The following is a 27,857-nucleotide window of genomic DNA, read 5'->3' on the forward strand; positions in this document are numbered from 1 at the left end:
CTCATTTCTTCAGTAGGTTCTATGATTGAGTGTAGTCTAGCCCAGGGGTGTGAAGGTGAACGGAAAAGCACTGGAGAGACGAACCACCCTTGCTCTCTCTGTCTGGCCGGTTCCACTCTCTCCACTGGGATTCTCTGCCTCTAACTGTCATGACTTCCACCGAAGGTGGCTCCTCTCCCTGTTCGGGCGGCGCTCGGCGGTCGTCGTCACCGGTCTACTAGCTTCCACCGATTCCTTTTCCCTTTTCTGTTGGTTTTGTCTGTATTGTTTTCACCTGTTCCTTGTTTATGGTTAATTCGGGGCTATTTAAGCCTTCAAGGCCCGTCTGCTTTTGTGCGGGCTTATTTTCTGTTCTGTCAGTGGAGGTTTTGTGTTCTGTTCCATTACGGATTGTTTGGTGTCCTGTTTTGTTGGTCATTTGTGCCTGTTGTTTTTGGCGTGACCATTTTTGGGAATAAATACGTATTTTCTGGAACCTCTGCTCTCTGCGCCTGACTCCACACCCACCACTCCTAGCTAACGTGACAGAAGCCCGCAACCTAGCATGGTCAGCAGGAGCAGCTGCGCCCCCCTACCATCTATGGAAGAGCGTGTCCTCCATCACACGGCCATCCTACACCGAATAGGGACGGCGATGGACCAGATGATGGAGAGAATGTGGTCTCCCTACCTCGTCTCCAGCTCCTCCTCCGCCTGCTCTACCTACTTCTCCGGCGGCGTACGGACCCAGCGCTCTTCGGTTCACGCCCCCGAGGGAGTACGATGGAACGGCGGCCGGGTGCAAGGGATTCTTGCTCCAGCTAGAGCTGTACCTGGCTACCGTTCGCTCAACTCCTTCAGGCGAGGAGAGTCGTCTCCTGTCTGACGGGCAGAGCCCTGGAGTGGGCCAACACGGTTTGGGAGAGTCCAGACTCCGCAAGGGACCACTACCCTGAGTTCACCCGCCGGTTCCGGGCCGTGTTCGACCACCCACCAGAGGGCCAAGCGGCGGGTGAACGGCTGTTCCACCTTAGGGAGGAGACGAGGAGCGCGCAGGACTTCACGCTGGAGTTTTGGATCCTGGCCGCTGGAGCGGGGTGGAACGACAGGGCCCTGATGGACCACTACCGGTGTAGCCTCCGGGAGGATGTCCACAGGGAGCTAGCTTGTCGGGACGCCACCCTCACCCTGGACGAGCTCATAGACAAGTCGATCCGACTGGACAACCTGCTAGCTGCCCGCGGGCGTCCAGAGCGGGTCCTGTTTGTTCCACCCCCCAGCCCTCCCGCTCAAGCATCCATGGAGTTAGGGGGGGCCGCATCGAGGGGAACTGGAGGAGGAGGCTCCTGCTGCACCAGGTGTGGTCGGAGAGGGCACACTGCCGATCGGTGCTGGAGGAGCTCGTCTGGGAGTCGAGAGGGCAGGCAGAGCACTTCTCGGACACCCCAGGTGAGTCAGCACCAGACTCACCCAGAGCTCCCTGTTGGTCACATGTTCCTACTAATCTCTTTTCCTAAGATTTCCCCCTCTTTCCAGCATAAGGCACTAGTCGATTCAGGTGCAGCTGGGAACTTTATGGATCGCAGACTCGCTCGTAGTTTAGGGATTCCGCTGGTGCCGATAGGCCAACCCTTCCCCGTGCACTACATAGATAGCCGACCGTTAGGGTCAGGGCTGGTCAGGGAAGCCACGGTTCCACTGGACATGGTAACGCAGGGGGATCATAGGGAGCGGATTAGTCTCTTCCGTATTGATTCGCCTGCATTTCCAGTGGTGCTGGGGATTCCCTGGCTGGCTAGTCACAATTCTAGGATTTCATGGAAACAGGGGGCTCTAAACGGATGGTCAGAGGAGTGTTCAGGTAGGTGTATAGGAGTTTCCATTGGTGCAACGACGGTGGAGAGTCCAGACTAGGTTTCCACTGTGCGCATTCCCTCAGAATATGCCGATTTGGCTATCGCCTTCTGTAAGAAGAGGGCGACCCAATTACCACCTCATCGACAAGGGGATTGCGCGATAACCTCCAGGTAAACGCAGCACTTCCCAGGAGTCACGTGTACCCACTGTCACAGGAGGAGACAGTTGCTATGGAGACATATGTCGCTGAATCTCTGGGACAGGGATACATTCGGCCCTCCACGTCACCCGTCTCCTCGAGTTTCTTTTTTGTGAAGGAGAAGGAGGGAGGTCTGCGTCCGTGCATTGATTATAGAGGTCTAAATTCCACCACAGTGGGGTTTAGTTACCCACTACCTCTCATCGCTACGGCGGTGGAATCATTTCACGGAGCGCGCTTTTTCACAAAACTGGATCTCAGGAGCGCGCATAACTTGGTGCGTATCTGGGAGGGAGATGAGTGGAAGACCGCGTTTAGTACCACATCTGGCCATTATGAGTACCTCGTCATGCCGTATGGGTTGAAAAATGCTCCAGCCGTCTTTCAATCCTTCGCAGACGAGATTCTCAGGGACCTGCACGGGCAGGGTGTGGTGGTGTATATTGATGATATCCTGATCTATTCCGCCACACGCGCCGCGCATGTGTCTCTGGTGTGCAAGGTACTTGGGTGACTGCTGGAGCATGACCTGTACGTCAAGGCTGAGAAATGTGTGTTCTCCAAACAAGCCGTTTCCTTCCTGGGTTATCGCATTTCCACATCTGGGGTGGTGATGGAGTGTGACCGCGTTGCAGCCGTGCGTAATTGGCCGACTCCGACCACAGAAAAGGAGGTGCAGAAGTTTTTAGGGTTTGCCAATTACTACCGGAGGTTTATCCGGGGTTTTGGTCAGGTGGCTGCTCTCATTACCTCACTGCTGAAGGGGGGGCCGGTGCGTTTGTGGTGGTCTGCGGAGGCGGACAGAGCTTTTAGTCATCTGAAGGCGCTGTTTACCGATGCTCCCGTATTGGCTCATCCGGACCTCTCTTTGGCGTTCATAGTGGAGGTGGACGTGTCCGAGGCGCTCGGGCACGCCACCGAAGCTCCGCCCCTGTGCCTTTTTCTCGGGGAAGCTCGGTCCGGCGGAGCAAAACTATGACGTGAGGGCCCGGGAGTTGTTGGCTGTGGTAAAAGCTCTGAAGGTGTGGAGACATTGGCTTGAGGGGGAAAAACATCCTTTTCTCATCTGGACTGACCACCATAATCTGGAGTACATCCGGGCAGCGAGGAGACTGAATCCTCGTCAGGCAAGGTGGGCCATGTTTTTCACCAGATTTAGGGTCACCATCTCCTATAGACCAGGTTCCCTTAACACTAAGGCTGACGCGCTGTCCCGTCTCTATGACACCGAGGAGCGGTCCATCGATCCTACTCCCATACTTCCAGCTTCATGTCTGGTGGCACCGGTGGTATGGGAGGTGGACGCGGACATGGGTGATTTATAACTATAAATACCTAGGTGTCAGGATAGACTGTAAACTCTCCTTCCAGACTCACATTAAGCATCTCCAATCCAAAATTAAATTTAGAATTGGCTTCCTATTTCGCAACAAAGCCTCCTTCACTCATGCTGCCAAACATACCCTTGTAAAACTGACTATCCTACCGATCCTTGACTTCGGCAATGTCATTTACAAAATAGCCTCCAACACTCTACTCAGCAAACTGGATGTAGTCTATCACAGTGCCATCCGTTTTGTCACCAAAGCCCCATATACTACCCACCACTGCGACCTGTATGCTCTTGTTGGCTGGCCCTCACTACATATTCGTCGCCAAACCCACTGGCTCCAGGTCATCTCTAAGTCTTTGCTAGGTAAATCCCTGCCTTATCTCAGCTCGCTGGTCACCATAGCAACACCCACCCGTAGCATGCGGTCCAGCAGGTATATTTCACTGGTCATCCCCAAAGCCAACACTTCCTTTGGCCGCCTTTCCTTCCAGTTCTCTGCTGACAATGACTGGAATGAATTGCAAAAATCACTGAAGCTGGAGTCTTTTATCTCCCTCTCTAACTTTAAGCATCAGCTGTCAGAGCAGCTTACCGATCACTGTACCTGTACACAGCCAATCTGTAAATAGCACACCCAACTACCTCATCCCCATATTGTTACTTATCCTCTTGCTCTTTTCCTCCCCAGTATCTCTACTTGCACATCATCATCTGCACATCTATCACTCCAGTGTTAATGCTAAATTGTTATTATTTTGCCTCCATGGCCTATTTATTGCTTTACTTCTACATTTGCACACACTGTACATAGATTTTTCTATTGTGTTATTGACTGTATGTTTGTTTATGTGTAACTCTGTGTTGTTGTTTTTGTCACACTGCTTTGCTTTATCTTGGCCAGGTCGCAGTTGTAAATGAGAACTTGTTCTCAACTGGCCTACCTGGTTAAATAAAGGTGAAATACATTTTTTAAATAAAATACACACCAGCATTTAGTCACACACATAGCAGACATGTTAACATGCTTTCTGAGATGCAGACAAACGCAGACGACCCAGTGTCAAACCCACTGGGTCAAACATGAACAGATTGAGTTCCTGAATCAGGGCGCCTCAGCAGTGAAACAGATTGAGTTCCTGAACCAGGGCGCCTCAGCAGTGAAACAGATTGAGTTCCTGAGCCAGGGCGCCTCAGCAGTGAAAGAGATTGAGTTCCTGAACCAGGGCGCCTCAGCAGTGAAACAGATTGAGTTCCTGAACCAGGGCGCCTCAGCAGTGAAATAGATTGAGTTGCTGAACCAGGGCGCCTCAGCAGTGAAACAGATTGAGTTCCTGAACCAGGGCGCCTCAGCAGTGAAACAGATTGAGTTGCTGAACCAGGGGGCCTCAGCAGTGAAAGAGATTGAGTTCCTGAACCAGGGCGCCTCAGCAGTGAAACAGATTGAGTTCCTGAACCAGGGCGCCTCAGCAGTGAAATAGATTGAGTTGCTGAACCAGGGGGCCTCAGCAGTGAAACAGATTGAGTTCCTGAACCAGGGCGCCTCAGCAGTGAAACAGATTGAGTTCCTGAACCAGGGCGCCTCAGCAGTGAAACAGATTGAGTTCCTGAACCAGGGGGCCTCAGCAGTGAAACAGATTGAGTTCCTGAACCAGGGCGCCTCAGCAGTGAAACAGATTGAGTTCCTGAACCAGGGCGCCTCAGCAGTGAAACAGATTGAGTTCCTGAACCAGGGCGCCTCAGCAGTGAAACAGATTGAGTTCCTGAACCAGGGGGCCTCAGCAGTGAAACAGATTGAGTTCCTGAACCAGGGGGCCTCAACAGTGAAACACAAAGACACTATTTGTTATTGATACACCTCCTACTAGATACACACACTTCCTCACTCACTCCTCACAGCTGCAGGGCACTCCCACCAGTGGGTGTGTGTGTTTATGTATAGTCACTGAAAAAGGATTTGTTGAAATGCAGTCTTCTACCAAACAAAGAAAATCCTGCCCCAGTCCATGACCTATAGCTGGCCCAGGCAGGAAACATGGACCAAGTGGGGAGATAATCTGGTCCAACGAGCTAACTGTGAAAAGAGGGAGGGAAATAGAGAGAGAGATAACATTTTTATTTGTATTTATTTTTTTTAGGGAAAGAGAGAGAGAGAGAGAGCAAGAGCGAGAGGGAGGTAGGGATTAAAGAGATAGAGGGAAAGAGATGGAGAGAGAGAGAGCCTGCCAAGTCAACCAACTGCTTGTCTTTGCTGGGACTCACCCTCGATAGAGGAAGGGAATTGAACTAACTAAAGGAGGGAGAGGGGGAGAGAGGGAGAGGGGGAGAGAGAGAGAGAGAGAGAGAGAGAGAGAGAGAGAGAGAGAGAGAGAGAGAGAGAGAGAGAGAGAGAGAGAGAGAGAGAGAGAGAGAGAGAGAGAGAGAGAGAGAGAGAGAGAGAGAGAGAGAGAGAGAGAGAGAGAGAGAGAGGGCAGCAGCATGCTGGACAATATTTCCCAAAGGCCTTGTCATCAATCTTGTCAAATACCAACACTGTTTGTATAAGGAAGACCAACAAAGGAAAAACCCTTAATAACAGCTCTAGCATGAGAAAAAAGTCAGAATACACTGCAATGCCAAGCATGAAGAACACCTCCCTATTTGAATACTCAATGACCTATGTTATTACTACCCCATTATGAATCACATAAACCAACCAGGATGATCTCTCCACTGCCAGTTGGAGCTTGGTGTGGTCTGTCTGTTTGTCTGGATAAGTGGAACCGGTGTGAAATGGCTAGTTGATCTTCCTGTCCAGGTTGGCGCGAACCCCCCATGGGTTCGTGCCGTGGGTGAGATCTTTGTGGGCTATACTCGGCCTTGTCTCAGGATAGTAAGTTGGTGGATGAAGATATCCCTCTAGTGGTGTGGGGGCTGTGCTTTGGCAAAGTGGGTGGGGTTATATCCTGCCTGCTTGGCCCTGTCCGGGGGTATCGTCGGATGGGGCCACAGGGTCTCCTGACCCCTCCTGTCTCAGCCTCCAGTATATATGCTGCAGTGGTTTATGTGTCGGGGGGCTAGGGTCAGTCTGTTTTATCTGGAGTATTTCTCCTGTCTTATCCGGTGTCCTGTGTGAAATTCAGTATGCTCTCTCTAATTCTCTCTATTTCTCTTTCTCTAACTCTCTCCCTCTCTCTCTCTCTCTCTCTCTCTCGCTCTCTTTCTCTCTGAGGATCTGAGCCCTAGGACCATGCCACAGGACTAACTGGCCTGATGACTCCTTTCTGTCCCAAGTCCACCTGGTCAAGATGCTGCTCCAGTTTCAACTGTTCTGCCTGCGGCTATGGAACCCTGACCTGTTCACCGGACTTTCTACCTTGTCCCAGACCTGTTGTTTTAAACTCTCTAGAGACAGCAGGTGTGGTAGAGATACTCTGAATGGTCAGCTATGAAAAGCCAACTGACATTACTCCTGAGGTGCTGACCTGTTGCATCCTCGACAACCACTGTGATTATTATTATTATGACCCTGCTGGTCATCTATGAACATTTTAACATCTTGGCCATGTTCTGTTATAATCTCCACCCGCCACAGCCAGAAGAGGACTGGCCACCCCTCATAGCCTGGATTCTCTCTAGGTTTCTTCCTAGGTTCCTGCCTTTCTAGGGAGTTTTTCCTAGCCACTGTGCTTCTACACCTGCATTTCTTACTGTTTGGGGTTTTAGGCTGGGTTTCTCTACAGCACTTTGTGATATCAGCTGATGTAAGAAGGGCTTTATAAATACATTTGATTGATTGATAGTTGGCGGGGTGCGAGCTAATAGCGTTTCAATTGAAGACGTCACTCACTCTGAGACCTTGAAGTAGTTGTTTTCCTTGCTCTGCAAGAGCCGTGGCTTTTGTGGAGCGATGGGTAATGATGCTTCGTGGGAGGCAGTTGTTGGTGAGTGCAGAGGGTCCCTGGTTCGAGCCCAGGTAGGGGTGAGGAGAGGGACGGAAGCAACACTGTTACATAAGGATAGAACCAGCATCACCTCAATCTGTTTCCCACCAATCCAAAGGATTACAATCCCTTAAATTTAGCTGCACCTGTGTGTGTGTGTGTGTGTGTGTGTGTGTGTGTGTGTGTGTGTGTGTGTGTGTGTGTGTGTGTGTGTGTGTGTGTGTGTGTGTGTGTGTGTGTGTGTGTGTGTGTGTGTGTGTGTGTGTGTGTGTGTGTGTATCCACGCCAAGACAAACAGGGAGGGGAGAGAGGTGTCCATGCATTCCACCCCAGGGGAAACACACTCGCTCTGAGCTGATAATGCCACATCAAAACAAGGGGGAGGGGGGGGCTCGAGCTTTAGTGTTGAGAACAAAACCAGCTGCATCAACAAAGATGTGCCACTCATAACAGAGATTGATCACCTGTAGAGTTGTAGTAGACTGGTAGTTCTTAGTCTATTTCATGACTCATGTTTACTTCTGTTGTTTCAACAGGAAAACATTGTTGGAAGAGCAGCATTGTATCCGGACCACAGCCATAAAGAAGACCTTCATAAGCATTTCAAAGCAGAGACGGAGGCTCAGAGACGGAGGCTCGGAGACGGAGGCTCGGAGACGGAGGCTCGGAGACGGAGGCTCAGAGACGGAGGCTCAGAGACGGAGGCTCAGAGACGGAGGCTCAGAGACGGAGGCTCAGAAACAAAGGTTGCATCCCAATTGGCAAACCCATTCCCTATATACCGCACTACACCACTTTGACATGGTCTAAAGTAGTGCACTATATAAGGAATATGGTGCCATTTGATACGTGACTAGGGGGAGGCCCACACTCTTCACTATTTAACACTGCTTTGACAAACACTGTTAAACTCAGAAGATACATTCCACACCTTGTTACCTTGTTGAACTATTTGCACATCGTTACAACACTGTATATAGACGTAATAAAACATTTGAAACGTCTCTATAACAATGTAAACACGCACCACCATTCAAACGTTTGGGGTCACTTAGAAATGTCCTTGTTTCTATTTTTTGTCTATTAAAATAACATCAAATTATCAGAAATATAATGTAGACATTGTTAATGTTGTAAATTGCTATTCTAGCCGGAAACCCTTTGAATTTAATTGAATTGAGAGAGGGAGTGACAGAGAGTGACAGAGAGAGAGAGAGAGAGAGAGAGAGAGAGAGAGAGAGAGAGAGAGAGAGAGAGAGAGAGGGAGAGAGAGGGAGGGAGTGACAGAGAGTGACAGAGAGTGAGAGAGAGTGAAAGAGAGAGAGAGAGAGAGAGAGAATGAGAGAGAGAGAGAGAGAGAGAGAGAGAGAGAGAGAGAGAGAGAGAGAGAGAGAGAGAGAGAGAGAGAGAGAGAGAGAGAGAGAGAGAGAGAGAGAGAGAGAGAGAGAGAGAGAGAGAGAGAGAGAGAGAGAGAGAGAGAGAGAGAGAGAGAGAGAGAGAGAGAGAGGTGAGTGGTCTAGGAGATAATAGTTTATTTAACAGTGAGTCCCCCTGGTATTTAAAACAAGCGTTAGCAGAGCATACTGCCAGCTCGGTGTTACAGTGAGGCACTACTACAGTTTACTAGTCTAATCACAATATGACACTACTGGAGTTTACTAGTCTAATCACAATATGACACTACTACAGTTTACTAGTCTAATCACAATATGACAGTATTACAGTTTACTAGTCTAATCACAATATGACACTACTACAGTTTACTAGTCTAATCACAATATGACACTACTACAGTTTACTAGTATGATCACAATATGACACTACTACAGTTTACTAGTCTAATCACAATATGACACTACTACAGTTTACTAGTATGATCACAATATGACACTACTACAGTTTACTAGTCTAATCACAATATGACACTACTACAGTTTACTAGTCTAATCACAATATGACACTACTACAGTTTACTAGTATGATCACAATATGACACTACTACAGTTTACTAGTATGATCACAATATGACACTACTACAGTTTACTAGTCTAATCACAATATGACACTACTACAGTTTACTAGTCTAATCACAATATGACACTACTACAGTTTACTAGTATGATCACAATATGACACTACTACAGTTTACTAGTCTAATCACAATATGACACTACTACAGTTTACTAGTCTAATCACAATATGACACTACTACAGTTTACTAGTCTAATCACAATATGACACTACTACAGTTTACTAGTATGATCACAATATGACACTACTACAGTTTACTAGTATGATCACAATATGACACTACTACAGTTTACTAGTCTAATCACAATATGACACTACTACAGTTTACTAGTCTAATCACAATATGACACTACTACAGTTTACTAGTATGATCACAATATGACACTACTACAGTTTACTAGTCTAATCACAATATGACACTACTACAGTTTACTAGTATGATCACAATATGACACTACTACAGTTTACTAGTCTAATCACAATATGACACTACTACAGTTTACTAGTATGATCACAGTATTACACTACTACAGTTTACTAGTCTAATCACAATATGACACTACTACAGTTTACTAGTCTAATCACAATATGACACTACTACAGTTTACTAGTATGATCACAATATGACACTACTACAGTTTACTAGTATGATCACAATATGACACTACTACAGTTTACTAGTCTAATCACAATATGACACTACTACAGTTTACTAGTATAATCACAATATGACACTACTACAGTTTACTAGTATAATCACAATATGACACTACTACAGTTTACTAGTCTAATCACAATATTACACTACTACAGTTTACTAGTATAATCACAGTATTACAGAACTACAGTTTACTAGTATAATCACAGTATTACACTACTACAGTTTACTAGTCTAATCACAGTGTTACAGAACTACAGTTTACTAGTCTAATCACAGTATTACACTACTACAGTTTACTAGTCTAATCACAGTATTACACTACTACAGTTTACTAGTATAATCACAATATGACACTACTACAGTTTACTAGTCTAATCACAGTATTACACTACTACAGTTTACTAGTCTAATCACAGTATTACACTACTACAGTTTACTAGTCTAATCACAGTGTTACAGTACTACAGTTTACTAGTCTAATCACAGTGTTACAGAACTACAGTTTACTAGTCTAATCACAGTGTTACAGAACTACAGTTTACTAGTCTAATCACAGTGTTACAGAACTACAGTTTACTAGTCTAATCACAGTGTTACAGTACTACAGTTTACTAGCCTGATCACAGTATTACACTACTACAGTTTACTAGTCTAATCACAGTATTACACTACTACAGTTTACTAGTCTAATCACAGTATTACACTACTACAGTTTACTAGTCTAATCACAGTATTACACTACTACAGTTTACTAGTCTAATCACAGTATTACACTACTACAGTTTACTAGTCTAATCACAGTATTACACTACTACAGTTTACTAGTCTAATCACAGTATTACACTACTACAGTTTACAAGACTGTTTACGAGACAGTTTTCTAGTCTGATTGTCTGTTTTGTCTCTGCTACTTTGCCACTTTGCGAGTAAAGACTAAAACCACAAACAGGCTAACAGGCTAACAGGCTAAAAGGCTAGCACACTAAAGAAAGAAAACGAACACAAATGTATCACACAAAGAACCAAAACGGTTAACTGGATCATACTTAACTGTGAGAAAAGTAAAACCAGTTTTCTCAAAAAGTTTACTTTCGTACCTACCATTAGCAGATGAAGAAGAGAGGCCCACCATTATTCCAATGTTAGGACAAATACATTCATATTTTTCATTAATCTGAATAAAAGGTGAATGTTAAAAAGTCTTCCTCTGTAGTTTTGAGGTGAGTCTGACTACTGTTGAACCCCAAGGGACTTCCTCCCTCCCTCCCTGGTGTGTTATCTCTCCTCCCTCTCTCTCTTTCTCTGTGGGGAGGGGTGATGATGGTTGTGTGTTTGTGTGAGCCTTTCCAAGGTGCTGGGATTACAGCAGGGGGATGACACGGACACACACACACACACACACACACACACACACACACACACACACACACACACACACACACACACACACACACACACACACACACACACACACACACACACACACACACACACACACACACACACACACACACACACACACACACACACACAACCCCCAGCTAGCTCCAGCTTTCATTAATGCCTAACACATTCTGTCACTCTCACTAAAGATAGATTCACAAATAGTTACACACGAAACCAGGAATTAAACCTGCCTCTTTACACATTTAAAAATACCTTATATATTTGCTGTGTATTTGAATGACACCTGCATCTTAACAGTAACAGTCCAGTATAAGAATAATGTGTTACATTGAAAGTGTAAGAGGCCTCTGTAGGTGAGTTTATCTGGTACAATCTCAAACCATTTTAACAGACACTCTTATCCACAGCAATTTACAGAAGACATTAGAGTTCAGTGCCTTGCTCAAGGGCACATTGACCGACTTTTCACCTAGACAGCTCAAGGATTTGAATCAGCGACCTTCAGTTACTGGCCCAACTCGCTTAACCACTAGGCTACCTGCTGCCTATTACACAACCCAAGTGGCTAGGCAATTGTTTGGGAAATATGGAGCACTACAAAGGCCCTTTCTCCCTGGTGAGTAGATATGCTGTGACACTGTTCAACCATGTAGAGAGAGGTGAAGAGAGAGAGAGAGGGAGAGAGAGAGAGAGAGAGAGAGAGAGAGAGAGAGAGAGAGAGAGAGAGAGAGAGAGAGAGAGACGGGGCAGAGGGGCAGAGATAGAGAGAAAGAGACATGTTCAGACTCCTCAGTAGAAGACGTGTGTGAGTCTGCCCTGAGGCCAAGCCTGGAGCCTAGAGCATGACCAAACATGCTGCACAGTACCTCTTCTCACACTGGTACCACACACACACGCACACGCACACACACACACACCTGAGTGAGTCTGTTTCACGGATGCCTCATAGGTAAGGCATTCAGATAAGCTGTCCATATCAGCTCTCCCCATCGTCTCTCCAAGGAGAGCCCATTTGTCTCTTTGTCTGTCTCTCAGTCCACTAATCTCTCAGCCCACTGCTCTCTCAGTCCACTTCTCTCTCAGCCCACTGTTCTCTCAGCCCACTGTTCTCTCAGCCCACTGTTCTCTCAGCCCACTTCTCTCTCAGCCCACTGCTCTCTCAGTCCACTTCTCTCTCAGCTCACTGTTCTCTCAGTCCACTTCTCTCTCAGCCCACTGCTCTCTCAGCCCACTTCTCTCTCAGCCCACTGTTCTCTCAGCCCACTGTTCTCTCAGCCCACTGTTCTCTCAGCCCACTTCTCTCTCAGCCCACTGCTCTCTCAGTCCACTTCTTCTCTCAGCCCACTGCTCTCTCAGTCCACTTCTCTCTCAGCCCACTGTTCTCTCAGCCCACTGCTCTCTCAGTCCACTTCTCTCTCAGCCCACTGTTCTCTCAGCCCACTGCTCTCTCAGTCCACTTCTTCTCTCAGTCCAATGCTCTCTCAGCCCACTTCTCTCTCAGTCCACTGCTCTATCAGCCCACTTCTCTCTCAGTCCACTGCTCTATCAGTCCACTTCTTCTCTCAGTCCACTGCTCTCTCAGCCCACTGCTCTCTCAGCCCACTTCTTCTCTCAGCCCACTGCTCTCTCAGCCCACTTCTTCTCTCAGCCCACTGCTCTCTCAGTCCACTTCTTCTCTCAGTCCACTGCTCTCTCAGCCCACTTCTTCTCTCAGCCCACTGCTCTCTCAGTCCACTTGTTCTCTCAGTCCACTTCTTCTCTCAGTCCAATACTCTCTCAGCCCACTTCTTCTCTCAGCCCACTGCTCTCTCAGTCCACTTGTTCTCTCAGTCCACTTCTTCTCTCAGTCCAATACTCTCTCAGTTCACTGCTCTATCAGTCCACTGCTCTCTCAGCCCACTTCTTCTCTCAGCACACTTCTTCTCTCATCCCACTGCTCTCTCAGCCCACTGCTCTCTCAGTCCACTGCTCTCTCAGTCCAATGCTCTCTCAGTCCACTGCTCTCTCAGTCCAATGCTCTCTCAGTCCAATGCTCTCTCAGTCCACTTCTCTCTCAGCCCACTTTTCTCTCAGCCCACTTCTCTCTCAGTCCTCTGCTCTCTCAGTCTACTTCTTCTCTCAGTCCTCTGCTCCCTCAGTCTACTTCTTCTCTCAGCCCACTGCTCTCTCAGCCCACTGCTCTCTCAGTCTACTTCTTCTCTCAGCCCACTGCTCTCTCAGCCCATTGCTCTCTCAGTCCACTGCTCCTCTGGACAGGTTGGGATCTGCCTGGTTACAGGACCACAACATACCCGTAGTCTGGGTATCTCAAGACAAACCTTATCTCTGTTTTAAAACATGGATATGATTGGTTGTGACAGTTGATACTGTATGTCTTTATTATGACTGTGTTATGTAGACCCTATGACTGAATGATCATGTCAACGGTCAGATTTCCAACAGGTTTTGCTAAAGGCATCACACTGTAACAAGGTAACATCAATGGTCAGATTTCCATCAGTTTCTGTTAAAGGCATCACTCTGGAACAAGGTAACATAATTTAAACATTTATGTTCACTTCTCCTGTTGACCTTTCTTGATATTTAATTCCCAACATGTTTCACGTTCCATGTTTATTGTTTCCTAATGTTACGCGCCCCTAATGTCTATGACACTACAGATCTGAGCATGGCTGTGACCTGACAGGAGAGGTCATATGATGTCTGTGACCTCTGACCTCTGCAGTAGAGCAGTGGTCACATACACAGTTTAGCAGATGTTACAGCAGGTGCAGCAGAAGGCTTGTGTTTCTAGCTCCTACACTGTAGTAGAATGTCAAACAAGTACACAAATAAGAAATAAGAAAAATGTAGAAAAAAGAACGTAGGCAGAGGTACGGGCCTAGTATTCATAGCTGATTTTGAAAAGGCCTTTGATAAAGTACAACTAGAAATTATATGTAAATGCCTCGAGAATTTTAATTTTTGAGAATCTCTTATACAATGGGTTAAATTTGTGTATAGTAACCCTGAATTCAAATTAGTAAATAATGGTCACATCTCTGAAAATATCTGAAAACTGTCAAGAGGAGTGAAACAAGGTTGTCCGTTATCGGCATATTTTTTATTATGGCCATTGAAATGTTAGCTATTAAAATCAGATCCAACAATATCAATGGGCTAGAAATCCAGGTCTTAAAAACAAAGGTGTCATTGCACGCTGATGATTCATGTTTTCTTTTACATCTGCTATCTGGATGCCTGCACAGCCTCATAGAGGATCTAGATACGTTTTCTAACCTCTCTGGTGTACACCTGAACTATGATAAATGTACCATATTACGTAATGGATCGCTAATAAATACTACTTTTACATTACTGTACTGTATAGTATACAAATAAAATGGTCTGATGGTGAAGTGGACGTACTCTGTACTCATATCCCGAAATAAAAAAAGCTACAATACTGTACATTTTAATAGAAAGAAAAATAGATAATATGTTGCTAGCATGGAAAGATAAATACCTGTCTATTTGTGGAAAAAACACCATGATAAATGATTTAGTCATATCCTAGTTTACCTATTTACTTATGGCCCTGCCTACACAGAAAGCAAAAAATATTTCACTTTATTTGGAATGACAAGCCAGACAAAATTAAACAGGCTGATTTATTTAATGAATATGAATTCGGAGGGCTGACATGATTAAATATTAAAGAATTGAACCTCTCACTAAAGGCTTCAGTCATACAAAAGTTGTACTTAAATCTGAACTGGTTCTCTAGCAGATTAGTAAGGATGTCTCATCCCATGTTCAAAAATGGCCTTATTACATTTACGTCATTTAGCAGACGCTCTTATCCAGAGCGACTTACAAATTGGAATGTTCATACATATTCATCCTGGTCCCCCCGTGGGGAATGAACCCACAACCCTGGCGTTGCAAGCGCCATGCTCTACCAACTGAGCCACATCCCTTTATTCAGATTACAACCTCTCACTTTTAGTTATTTGAGAATTAAATCATCTCCAGAATATTGCTATTTTTAAAACAAGTCATAGAAAGCTGGTTGCCATTTCAGTTTAATCCACCAGAAAAGACAAAACAAAATTTAAAACAAATATAATGGATAAACTCAAATACACTAACTGATTTAAAAAAAAACGTTATAATTTTTTTTTTTAATAATCTTTGTTCAAGAATATCATAAATATGACTGGTGGAGTTGTCACACATGCAGCTAAAATAAATCTATGGAAATGTCTGCTCAATCCAAAACTACAACCAACTGATTGCAGCATTACCACAAAAATGGAGGAGGCAAGTGGAAAGGAGAGAAGGCAAGGAACTTGTTTGTCGGTCCTACATTAAAGACCAAAATTGTGATAATTAAAAAATATACACATTTCATTTAAAGACCAAAGATTGACAGCTGCGCCATACAGGTTGCAAAATAGAAGAGATTTTCGATGTGCCTGTAACGTCCTGACCAGAGTTATTATGTGTTTTCCTTGTTTAGTGTTGGTCAGGACGTGAGCTGGGTGGGAATTCTATGTTGTGTGTCTAGTTTGTCTGTTTCTATGTCCAGCCTAATATGGTTCTCAATCAGAGGCAGATGGTAATCGTTGTCCCTGATTGAGAATCATATATAGGAGGCTTGTTTTGTGTTGGGATTTTGTGGGTGTTTGTTTCCTGTCTCTGTGGTTGTCTGCACCAAATAGGTCTGTCTCGGATTTTGTTATTTTGTATGTTGTTTGTAGTGTTTCACTTGTTCTTTTATTAAACATGTTTAACACTAGCCGCGCTGCACTTTGGTCCTCTCCTTCACCTATGGATGAAAGCCGTTACAGTGCCAATTCCATGGCAAATGGTTTATGAACTGATATATAAAACGATGCCGGATTCAGAACTTAGAGTCTTTCAATGTAAATTATTATACAAAATTCGTGCAAACAATAGAATGTTAAATATACTGTATACAACCGTCCCAGCTTTACAGCTTTTGCTGCGAAGAGACAGAAAAATTAGATCACTTGTTTTGGTACTGCCCATATGTAGATTCAGGAATGTCTGAAGAATTGCAACATTTACCTGGAGCTAACTTTGTAAATAGCACTGCTGGATGACTTGAAAAGCCATAGTCAATCGATCAATAATATAATACAACTTTTAAGAATATATTAATCAAAATGTACAATCTGTAGAAACTGTGAGAATATGAAGGTTTATAACTTTTGTGAAACATTACAACACAGTGGAAAATATATGGCAGCTAGACATCTAAACTGGATGGTCTTCAGAGAGAGATGGGAGAGGTTGAGGGGAGCTGAAGGCTGGGACTGGATGGTCTTCAGAGATAGATGGGAGGGGTTGAGGGGAGCTGAAGGCTGGGACTGGATGGTCTTCAGAGATAGATGGGAGGGGTTGAGGGGAGCTGAAGGCTGGGACTGGATGGTGTTCAGAGATAGATGGGAGGGGTTGAGGGGAGCTGAAGGCTGGGACTGGATGGTCTTCAGAGATAGATGGGAGGGGTTGAGGGGAGCTGAAGGCTGGGACTGGATGGTGTTCAGAGATAGATGGGAGGGGTTGAGGGGAGCTGAAGGCTGGGACTGGATGGTCTTCAGAGATAGATGGGAGGGGTTGAGGGGAGCTGAAGGCTGGGACTGGATGGTCTTCAGAGATAGATGGGAGGGGTTGAGGGGAGCTGAAGGCGGGGACTGGATGGTGTTCAGAGATAGATGGGAGGGGTTGAGGGGAGCTGAAGGCTGGGACTGGATGGTCTTCAGAGATAGATGGGAGGGGTTGAGGGGAGCTGAAGGCTGGGACTGGATGGTCTTCAGAGATAGATGGGAGGGGTTGAGGGGAGCTGAAGGCGGGGACTGGATGGTGTTCAGAGAGAGATGGGAGAGGTTGAGGGGAGCTGAAGGCTGGGACTGGATGGTCTTCAGAGATAGATGGGAGGGGTTGAGGGGAGCTGAAGGCGGGGACTGGATGGTCTTCAGAGAGAGATGGGAGGGGTTGAGGGGAGCTGAAGGCGGGGACTGGATGGTGTTCAGAGATAGATGGGAGGGGTTGAGGGGAGCTGAAGGCGGGGACTGGATGGTCTTCAGAGATAGATGGGAGGGGTTGAGGGGAGCTGAAGGCTGGGACTGGATGGTCTTCAGAGATAGATGGGAGGGGTTGAGGGGAGCTGAAGGCTGGGACTGGATGGTCTTCAGAGATAGATGGGAGGGGTTGAGGGGAGCTGAAGGCGGGGACTGGATGGTCTTCAGAGAGAGATGGGAGGGGTTGAGGGGAGCTGAAGGCTGGGACTGGATGGTCTTCAGAGATAGATGGGAGGGGTTGAGGGGAGCTGAAGGCTGGGACTGGATGGTCTTCAGAGATAGATGGGAGGGGTTGAGGGGAGCTGAAGGCTGGGACTGGATGGTCTTCAGAGATAGATGGGAGGGGTTGAGGGGAGCTGAAGGCTGGGACTGGATGGTCTTCAGAGATAGATGGGAGGGGTTGAGGGGAGCTGAAGGCTGGGACTGGATGGTCTTCAGAGATAGATGGGAGGGGTTGAGGGGAGCTGAAGGCGGGGACTGGATGGTCTTCAGAGATAGATGGGAGGGGTTGAGGGGAGCTGAAGGCTGGGACTGGATGGTCTTCAGAGATAGATGGGAGGGGTTGAGGGGAGCTGAAGGCGGGGACTGGATGGTGTTCAGAGAGAGATGGGAGAGGTTGAGGGGAGCTGAAGGCTGGGACTGGATGGTCTTCAGAGATAGATGGGAGGGGTTGAGGGGAGCTGAAGGCGGGGACTGGATGGTCTTCAGAGAGAGATGGGAGGGGTTGAGGGGAGCTGAAGGCGGGGACTGGATGGTGTTCAGAGATAGATGGGAGGGGTTGAGGGGAGCTGAAGGCGGGGACTGGATGGTCTTCAGAGATAGATGGGAGGGGTTGAGGGGAGCTGAAGGCTGGGACTGGATGGTCTTCAGAGATAGATGGGAGGGGTTGAGGGGAGCTGAAGGCTGGGACTGGATGGTCTTCAGAGATAGATGGGAGGGGTTGAGGGGAGCTGAAGGCTGGGACTGGATGGTCTTCAGAGATAGATGGGAGGGGTTGAGGGGAGCTGGAGGCTGGGACTGGATGGTCTTCAGAGATAGATGGGAGGGGTTGAGGGGAGCTGAAGGCTGGGACTGGATGGTCTTCAGAGATAGATGGGAGGGGTTGAGGGGAGCTGAAGGCGGGGACTGGATGGTCTTCAGAGATAGATGGGAGGGGTTGAGGGGAGCTGAAGGCTGGGACTGGATGGTCTTCAGAGATAGATGGGAGGGGTTGAGGGGAGCTGAAGGCTGGGACTGGATGGTCTTCAGAGATAGATGGGAGGGGTTGAGGGGAGCTGAAGGCTGGGACTGGATGGTCTTCAGAGATAGATGGGAGGGGTTGAGGGGAGCTGAAGGCTGGGACTGGATGGTCTTCAGAGATAGATGGGAGGGGTTGAGGGGAGCTGAAGGCTGGGACTGGATGGTCTTCAGAGATAGATGGGAGGGGTTGAGGGGAGCTGAAGGCTGGGACTGGATGGTCTTCAGAGATAGATGGGAGGGGTTGAGGGGAGCTGAAGGCGGGGACTGGATGGTCTTCAGAGATAGATGGGAGGGGTTGAGGGGAGCTGAAGGCTGGGACTGGATGGTCTTCAGAGATAGATGGGAGGGGTTGAGGGGAGCTGAAGGCTGGGACTGGATGGTCTTCAGAGATAGATGGGAGGGGTTGAGGGGAGCTGAAGGCTGGGACTGGATGGTCTTCAGAGATAGATGGGAGGGGTTGAGGGGAGCTGAAGGCTGGGACTGGATGGTCTTCAGAGATAGATGGGAGGGGTTGAGGGGAGCTGAAGGCTGGGACTGGATGGTCTTCAGAGATAGATGGGAGGGGTTGAGGGGAGCTGAAGGCTGGGACTGGATGGTCTTCAGAGATAGATGGGAGGGGTTGAGGGGAGCTGAAGGCTGGGACTGGATGGTCTTCAGAGATAGATGGGAGGGGTTGAGGGGAGCTGAAGGCTGGGACTGGATGGTCTTCAGAGATAGATGGGAGGGGTTGAGGGGAGCTGGAGGCTGGGACTGGATGGTCTTCAGAGATAGATGGGAGGGGTTGAGGGGAGCTGAAGGCTGGGACTGGATGGTCTTCAGAGATAGATGGGAGGGGTTGAGGGGAGCTGAAGGCTGGGACTGGATGGTCTTCAGAGATAGATGGGAGGGGTTGAGGGGAGCTGAAGGCTGGGACTGGATGGTCTTCAGAGATAGATGGGAGGGGTTGAGGGGAGCTGAAGGCGGGGACTGGATGGTCTTCAGAGATAGATGGGAGGGGTTGAGGGGAGCTGAAGGCTGGGACTGGATGGTCTTCAGAGATAGATGGGAGGGGTTGAGGGGAGCTGAAGGCTGGGACTGGATGGTCTTCAGAGATAGATGGGAGGGGTTGAGGGGAGCTGAAGGCTGGGACTGGATGGTCTTCAGAGATAGATGGGAGGGGTTGAGGGGAGCTGAAGGCTGGGACTGGATGGTCTTCAGAGAGAGATGGGAGGGGTTGAGGGGAGCTGAAGGCTGGGACTGGATGGTCTTCAGAGATAGATGGGAGGGGTTGAGGGGAGCTGAAGGCTGGGACTGGATGGTCTTCAGAGATAGATGGGAGGGGTTGAGGGGAGCTGAAGGCTGGGACTGGATGGTCTTCAGAGATAGATGGGAGGGGTTGAGGGGAGCTGAAGGCGGGGACTGGATGGTCTTCAGAGATAGATGGGAGGGGTTGAGGGGAGCTGAAGGCGGGGACTGGATGGTCTTCAGAGATAGATGGGAGGGGTTGAGGGGAGCTGAAGGCGGGGACTGGATGGTCTTCAGAGATAGATGGGAGGGGTTGAGGGGAGCTGAAGGCTGGGACTGGATGGTCTTCAGAGATAGATGGGAGGGGTTGAGGGGAGCTGAAGGCTGGGACTGGATGGTCTTCAGAGATAGATGGGAGGGGTTGAGGGGAGCTGAAGGCTGGGACTGGATGGTCTTCAGAGATAGATGGGAGGGGTTGAGGGGAGCTGAAGGCTGGGACTGGATGGTCTTCAGAGATAGATGGGAGGGGTTGAGGGGAGCTGAAGGCTGGGACTGGATGGTCTTCAGAGATAGATGGGAGGGGTTGAGGGGAGCTGAAGGCTGGGACTGGATGGTCTTCAGAGATAGATGGGAGGGGTTGAGGGGAGCTGAAGGCTGGGACTGGATGGTCTTCAGAGATAGATGGGAGGGGTTGAGGGGAGCTGAAGGCTGGGACTGGATGGTCTTCAGAGATAGATGGGAGGGGTTGAGGGGAGCTGGAGGCTGGGACTGGATGGTCTTCAGAGATAGATGGGAGGGGTTGAGGGGAGCTGAAGGCTGGGACTGGATGGTCTTCAGAGATAGATGGGAGGGGTTGAGGGGAGCTGAAGGCTGGGACTGGATGGTCTTCAGAGATAGATGGGAGGGGTTGAGGGGAGCTGAAGGCTGGGACTGGATGGTCTTCAGAGATAGATGGGAGGGGTTGAGGGGAGCTGAAGGCGGGGACTGGATGGTCTTCAGAGATAGATGGGAGGGGTTGAGGGGAGCTGAAGGCTGGGACTGGATGGTCTTCAGAGATAGATGGGAGGGGTTGAGGGGAGCTGAAGGCTGGGACTGGATGGTCTTCAGAGATAGATGGGAGGGGTTGAGGGGAGCTGAAGGCTGGGACTGGATGGTCTTCAGAGATAGATGGGAGGGGTTGAGGGGAGCTGAAGGCTGGGACTGGATGGTCTTCAGAGAGAGATGGGAGGGGTTGAGGGGAGCTGAAGGCTGGGACTGGATGGTCTTCAGAGATAGATGGGAGGGGTTGAGGGGAGCTGAAGGCTGGGACTGGATGGTCTTCAGAGATAGATGGGAGGGGTTGAGGGGAGCTGAAGGCTGGGACTGGATGGTCTTCAGAGATAGATGGGAGGGGTTGAGGGGAGCTGAAGGCGGGGACTGGATGGTCTTCAGAGATAGATGGGAGGGGTTGAGGGGAGCTGAAGGCGGGGACTGGATGGTCTTCAGAGATAGATGGGAGGGGTTGAGGGGAGCTGAAGGCGGGGACTGGATGGTCTTCAGAGATAGATGGGAGGGGTTGAGGGGAGCTGAAGGCGGGGACTGGATGGTCTTCAGAGATAGATGGGAGGGGTTGAGGGGAGCTGAAGGCGGGGACTGGATGGTCTTCAGAGATAGATGGGAGGGGTTGAGGGGAGCTGAAGGCTGGGACTGGATGGTCTTCAGAGATAGATGGGAGGGGTTGAGGGGAGCTGAAGGCTGGGACTGGATGGTCTTCAGAGATAGATGGGAGGGGTTGAGGGGAGCTGAAGGCTGGGACTGGATGGTCTTCAGAGATAGATGGGAGGGGTTGAGGGGAGCTGAAGGCTGGGACTGGATGGTCTTCAGAGATAGATGGGAGGGGTTGAGGGGAGCTGAAGGCTGGGACTGGATGGTCTTCAGAGATAGATGGGAGGGGTTGAGGGGAGCTGAAGGCTGGGACTGGATGGTCTTCAGAGATAGATGGGAGGGGTTGAGGGGAGCTGAAGGCTGGGACTGGATGGTCTTCAGAGATAGATGGGAGGGGTTGAGGGGAGCTGAAGGCTGGGACTGGATGGTCTTCAGAGATAGATGGGAGGGGTTGAGGGGAGCTGAAGGCGGGGACTGGATGGTCTTCAGAGAGAGATGGGAGGGGTTGAGGGGAGCTGAAGGCGGGGACTGGATGGTCTTCAGAGAGAGATGGGAGGGGTTGAGGGGAGCTGAAGGCGGGGACTGGATGGTCTTCAGAGATAGATGGGAGGGGTTGAGGGGAGCTGAAGGCTGGGACTGGATGGTGTTCAGAGATAGATGGGAGGGGTTGAGGGGAGCTGAAGGCGGGGACTGGATGGTCTTCAGAGAGAGATGGGAGGGGTTGAGGGGAGCTGAAGGCGGGGACTGGATGGTCTTCAGAGAGAGATGGGAGGGGTTGAGGGGAGCTGAAGGCGGGGACTGGATGGTCTTCAGAGAGAGATGGGAGGGGTTGAGGGGAGCTGAAGGCGGGGACTGGATGGTCTTCAGAGAGAGATGGGAGGGGTTGAGGGGAGCTGAAGGCGGGGACTGGATGGTCTTCAGAGAGAGATGGGAGGGGTTGAGGGGAGCTGAAGGCGGGGACTGGATGGTCTTCAGAGAGAGATGGGAGGGGTTGAGGGGAGCTGAAGGCTGGGACTGGATGGTCTTCAGAGATAGATGGGAGAGGTTGAGGGGAACTAAAGGCTGGGACTGGATGGTGTTCAGAGATAGATGGGAGAGGTTGAGGGGAGCTGAAGGCTGGGACTGGATGGTCTTCAGAGATAGATGGGAGGGGTTGAGGGGAGCTGAAGGCGGGGACTGGATGGTCTTCAGAGAGAGATGGGAGGGGTTGAGGGGAGCTGAAGGCTGGGACTGGATGGTGGTCAGAGATAGATGGGAGGGGTTGAAGGTAGCAGAAGGCTGAGACTAAAAACAAATAAAAAAAGAGAACTAACGTAAAATGTACTGTCATAAAATATATATAGTATGTATAAGCTGGAAGTAAAAGCATAAGTATTGTTGTCCATTAGTTTACTTCAATTAGGGGAGGGGTGGTAGGGTTAGGGGGAAATAATAAAGAATTAAAATATATTTAACAAAATATATATGGGGGATTGGAAATGATGCAGACATTTACATTGATAGAACTCCCAATCTATCTGCAATATTAAAGCTGATCCACCACCAGCTAATACTAAAAAACAACCATTTCAAAAAAAGTAGACATCGGTACGTAACACAAACTGTAGAAATATTTTGTCCCAACAGACAAAGGAGGAACTTCGACACACATACCGGTTCGGTTCCTATCTAGCCTTTCAGGTTTGTGAAATGGACATCCACATACATACTCAATTCATCCAAAGACAATGATAAGGAAACTTTCCCAACCTAGTGTGTTCCATCAGATACTGGACTGCTCTGGAGAGACAGATGTTATGGGTGGGTTGTTTGGTGTTTGGTGGTTTGGTGTTTGGTGTTTGGTGTTTGGTGTTTGGTGTTTGGTGTTTGGTGGTTTGGTGTTTGGTGTTTGGTGGTTTGGTGTTTGGTGGTTTGGTGTTTGGTGTTTGGTGTTTGGTGTTTGGTGGTTTGGTGTTTGGTGTTTGGTGTTTGGTGTTTGGTGGTTTGGTGGTTGGTGTTTGGTGTTTGGTGTTTGGTGGTTTGGTGTTTGGTGTTTGGTGTTTGGTGTTTGGTGTTTGGTGGTTTGGTGGTTGGTGTTTGGTGGTTTGGTGTTTGGTGGTTTGGTGGTTGGTGTTTGGTGGTTTGGTGTTTGGTGTTTGGTGTTTGGTGTTTGGTGTTTGGTGGTTTGGTGTTTGGTGTTTGGTGGTTTGGTGGTTGGTGTTTGGTGGTTTGGTGTTTGGTGGTTTGGTGGTTGGTGTTTGGTGGTTGGTGTTTGGTGGTTTGGTGTTTGGTGTTTGGTGGTTTGGTGTTTGGTGTTTGGTGTTTGGTCAGACAATAAGATATCTTCATCTCATCTGGAGTGAGTCAAAAGAGAGTTTCTTTATCTCATGAATCTTAAAGTTATCTCAATGTTATCTGTAGGTAACTACCCTCCTAGTCATCAATTACCTGAACACACATGTACGCATGCACACGCACACATCCTGTATGTCACCAGACATGCCACCAGGGGTCTTTTCACAGTCCGCAAATCCAGAACAAATCCAAGAAAGTGTACAGTATTATATAGAGCCATTATTGCATGGAACTTCCTTCCATCTCAAATTGCTCAAATAAACAGCAAACCTGGTTTCAGAAACCATAAAGCAACACCTCGCAGCACAACGTCTCTCCCCTATTTGACCTAGATAGTTTGTGTTTATGGATTGATATGTAGGCTACGTGTGGCTTTTTAAAAAATTATGTAGTTTTGTCCTTGAGCTGTTCTTGTCTATTGATGTTCTGTATTATGTCATTCTGTATTATGTTTTATGTTTTGTGTGGAGCCCAGGAAGAGTACCTGCTGCTTTTGCAACAGCTAATGGGGATCCTAATAAAATACCAAAATACCAATACCAAATAAAGGGCAAGGATGGAGAAAGTGATGAAATCTCAAAAGGTAACTTCCCCATCTTGGGGTTGTGGGATCTGTATCTCAGCTAGATAGGTGTGTTCAGATGGAGAGGTAACTTCCCAATCTTAGGGTTGTGGGATCTAGATAGGTGTGTTCAGATGGAAAAGTAACTGAGGAGCACAAACACCAACCACACTTTCCAGATATAGTTTTTCCTTCTTTTCTGTGTCATCCTCGATGATTTTAAATGCATTATATCTACATGTGCTTGTGTTGTGTTTTTAAACGGTCACATAAATAAAATCAAATACATCTTCCCTCCTCCTTCCCCCTCCCCCTCCTGTTCTGTTCCCCTCCTCGCCTCCCCTCACTCCTCTCCTCCCTCCCTTTCTTCCCCCTCCCTCCCCCTCAGATTCCGGGCATATCCAGAGTGTGGCTGTTGTCATCTCTCAGAGTGAGAAAGAGAGAGAGAGAGAAAGAGAGAGAGACATCACCAGGACAGCCGATAACAGCGGTTACCAGATTGGGTAATATCCTGCCCAACTGTGACATTCTAGAAGATTGAGTGGGATTTTGCCTCTGATTGAGTTCACAGTTGTTAATAGAATCTGGCTGCACTGGATAGCAGTATTCCCCAGCACTAATAGATACTGTATCTACAGACAAGAGAGAGGAAGAGAGGGGAAGAGAGGAAGAGAGGGGAAGAGAGAGAGAGGAAGAGAAGGGAAGAGGTAAGAGGGGGGGGAGTTTCATGTCCCTCCTGCTGCTTTATGATGGATAGGACTCGCTGCAGGTCATCATAAAACACCCAGAGAAACACTCTCAACATGCTCAACTACAAACAAGCACGTGTGCCCAGACACTGTACTGCATGTTGCAATACCTCAAGCTGTCAATCACTACAGTAATGTGTACTCTACAGCCTCAATTCATCAGGGCATGGACTTTACAACGTGTTATAAGGGTTCCACAGGGATGCTGGCCCATGTTGACTCCACAGGGATGCTGGCCCATGTTGACTCCACAGGGATGCTGGCCCATGTTGACTCCAATGCTTCCCACAGTTGTGTCAAGTTGGCTGGATGTCCTTTGGGTGGTGGACCATTCTTGTGACACACGGGAAACAGTTGAGTATGAAAAACCTAACAGCATTGCAGTTCTTCACACAAACCGGTGCGCCTGGCACCTACTACCATAGCCCGTTCAAAGGCACTTAAATATTTTGTCTCGCCCATTCACCCTCTGAATGGCACACATACACAATCCATGTCTCAGTTGTCTCCTTTAACGTGTCTCCTCCCCTTCATCAACACTGATTGAAGGGGATTTAACAAGTGACATCAATAAGGGATAATAGCTTTCACCTGGATTCACCTGGTCAGTATATGTCATGGAAAGAGCAGGTGCTCTTAATGTTTTGTACACTCAGTGTACAGTATTTATTAAGGGAGGCCTCTCCCGGGTCGCAGGGGCGTCTCCATGGGAATTATAGTCTGTGTGTACTCCCACCGACCTGTTTGAGCATTAACCCTCTTTGAAGGCCGGCTGAGACAGTGGGAAGTAGAGGACTTAGATGTTCACACTGAACACACACACACACGCACACGCACACGCACACGCACACGCAAACACACACACACACACACACACACACACACACACACACACACACACACACACACACACACACACACACACACACACACACACACACACACACACACACACACACACACACACACACACACGAACAAACAAACATACAAATACACACACACGTGCACACTCACACACACACACACACACACTAACACGTGCACAAAACACACACACATACGGGCACCACTCTCATCTCTCTCTCACTCTCTGTCTCTCATATACACACTACCCAGCCCCCCCCCCCCCCCCCCACACACACACTCTCCCACTCCCCACTCCCTAAACTACTGATCCAAGATGGCGTAGCAGTGCAGACGTGTTTGTCGTTGTCCCATGTAAATTTAGTAGTTTTTCTTCTCTTTTTGTATATATTTCAATCTCTATTTCCATTTTTAAATTGAATATACTTTCCGGCAACCCGTCTCACCCAATGTGATACGGATCCACTATTTTTAGACCTTATAGCTACAACCCCCATCAGAAGCTAGCCATCAGCTGCTAACCACCTAATTAGCTACTAGCTATTCAGTCATTGTTAGCCACTGCTAGCCGCTTTAACCTCCAGCTCAGATACCAGCCGCTTTTATCCTGCATAACACCCGCCAGTCTACACAACGCGATATCAACCCTGAGCATATCAGGACTGCTTTTCTCCACCATTACTCCAGATTACTGGACCCTTATTCCAGATCCTCGCAGCTAGCTAGCTGCTACCAAGTGGACCAGCCCCGAAGCTAGCCTTTGAGCCAGGCCCATTTCGCAGGCCTGCTCAATGGACCCTATGATCATTCGGCTACACAATTGATGCCTCACGGACTCTTCACTAACACGACTAGATTCCTGCCGTAAGCTCTGGACCTTTGCATAGGATCATCGCAACTAGCTAGCTGCTACCGAGTGGCTATAGTGGCTAACGCCCTTGTCCCAAAGCTAGCACCAGTTTGAGCCAGGAGCAAACGATATTACTCCAGCTACATTACCTCTTTTGCCAATTGGCCTGGATCCTTTGTCGACACGGAGACCCGCAGATCCATCACGACTGGTCTGACGACGTAATTCCATCCGATGTGCTCTCAACCGGCCATTTTCGGACGTCGATGAAGACGCTTCTGCTAGCCCCAGCCTGCTAACTTTGTGAACGCCATGTCTCCCGCTAGCTAGTGTAGTAACAACTTCCCTGTTTCATCTATTGCTGTTCACTGGACCCTATGATCACCTGGCTACATAGCTGATGCCTGCTGGACTGTTCATTAATCACGCCACTCCATTTTGTTTGTTTTGTTTATCTGTCAGCCCCAGCCTCGAACTCAGGCCCTGTCTGTAGTTAACTGACCCTCTCTGCCCATTCACCGCCATTTTATCTGTTGTTGTTGTCTTAGCTGATTAGCTGTTGCTGACTTACCCGTTGTCTTAGCTAGCTCTCCCAATCAACACCTGTGATTACTTTATGCCTCGCTTTATTTCTCTCTCTAATGTCAATATTCCTTGTATACTGTTGTTTAGGGTAGTTATCATTGTTTTATTTTACTGCAGAGCCCCTAGCCCCACTGAAAATGCCTCAGATACCTATTTTGTCCCACCTCCCACACATGGGGGGGAACTCATCTAGCATAACTAGTGCCTCCAGAGATGCAAACTCTCTTATCGTCACTCAATGCCTAGGTTTACCTCCACTGTACCCGCACCCGACCTACACCTGTCTGTATATTATGCCCTGAATCTATTCTACCACACCCAGAAATCTAC

General features: G+C 48.1%; 1 protein-coding gene across 3 annotated transcripts in view; it reads right to left on the reverse strand.

Annotated features, from left to right (window-relative positions):
• LOC139581650 (actin filament-associated protein 1-like 1) overlaps window positions 1-27,857 on the reverse strand; it is a 72,284-nt gene that overhangs the window by 26,504 nt on the left and 17,923 nt on the right. Inside the window, exon 1 of one of the 3 annotated variants that reach the window (XM_071411632.1) lies at window positions 11,082-11,241. The exons of 1 other annotated variant lie outside the window; for it this stretch is intronic. In XM_071411632.1, the coding sequence (XP_071267733.1) occupies window positions 11,082-11,112 (31 nt within the window). In that variant the 5' untranslated portion in view covers window positions 11,113-11,241. Of the gene's footprint in view, window positions 1-7,194; window positions 7,301-11,081; window positions 11,242-27,857 lie in introns of those variants that run through there. One more of the 3 variants, XM_071411635.1, reaches the window with a different exon arrangement.

The sequence above is a fragment of the Salvelinus alpinus genome, chromosome 7 (assembly GCF_045679555.1).
Source record: "Salvelinus alpinus chromosome 7, SLU_Salpinus.1, whole genome shotgun sequence".
NCBI lineage: Eukaryota > Metazoa > Chordata > Actinopteri > Salmoniformes > Salmonidae > Salvelinus > Salvelinus alpinus.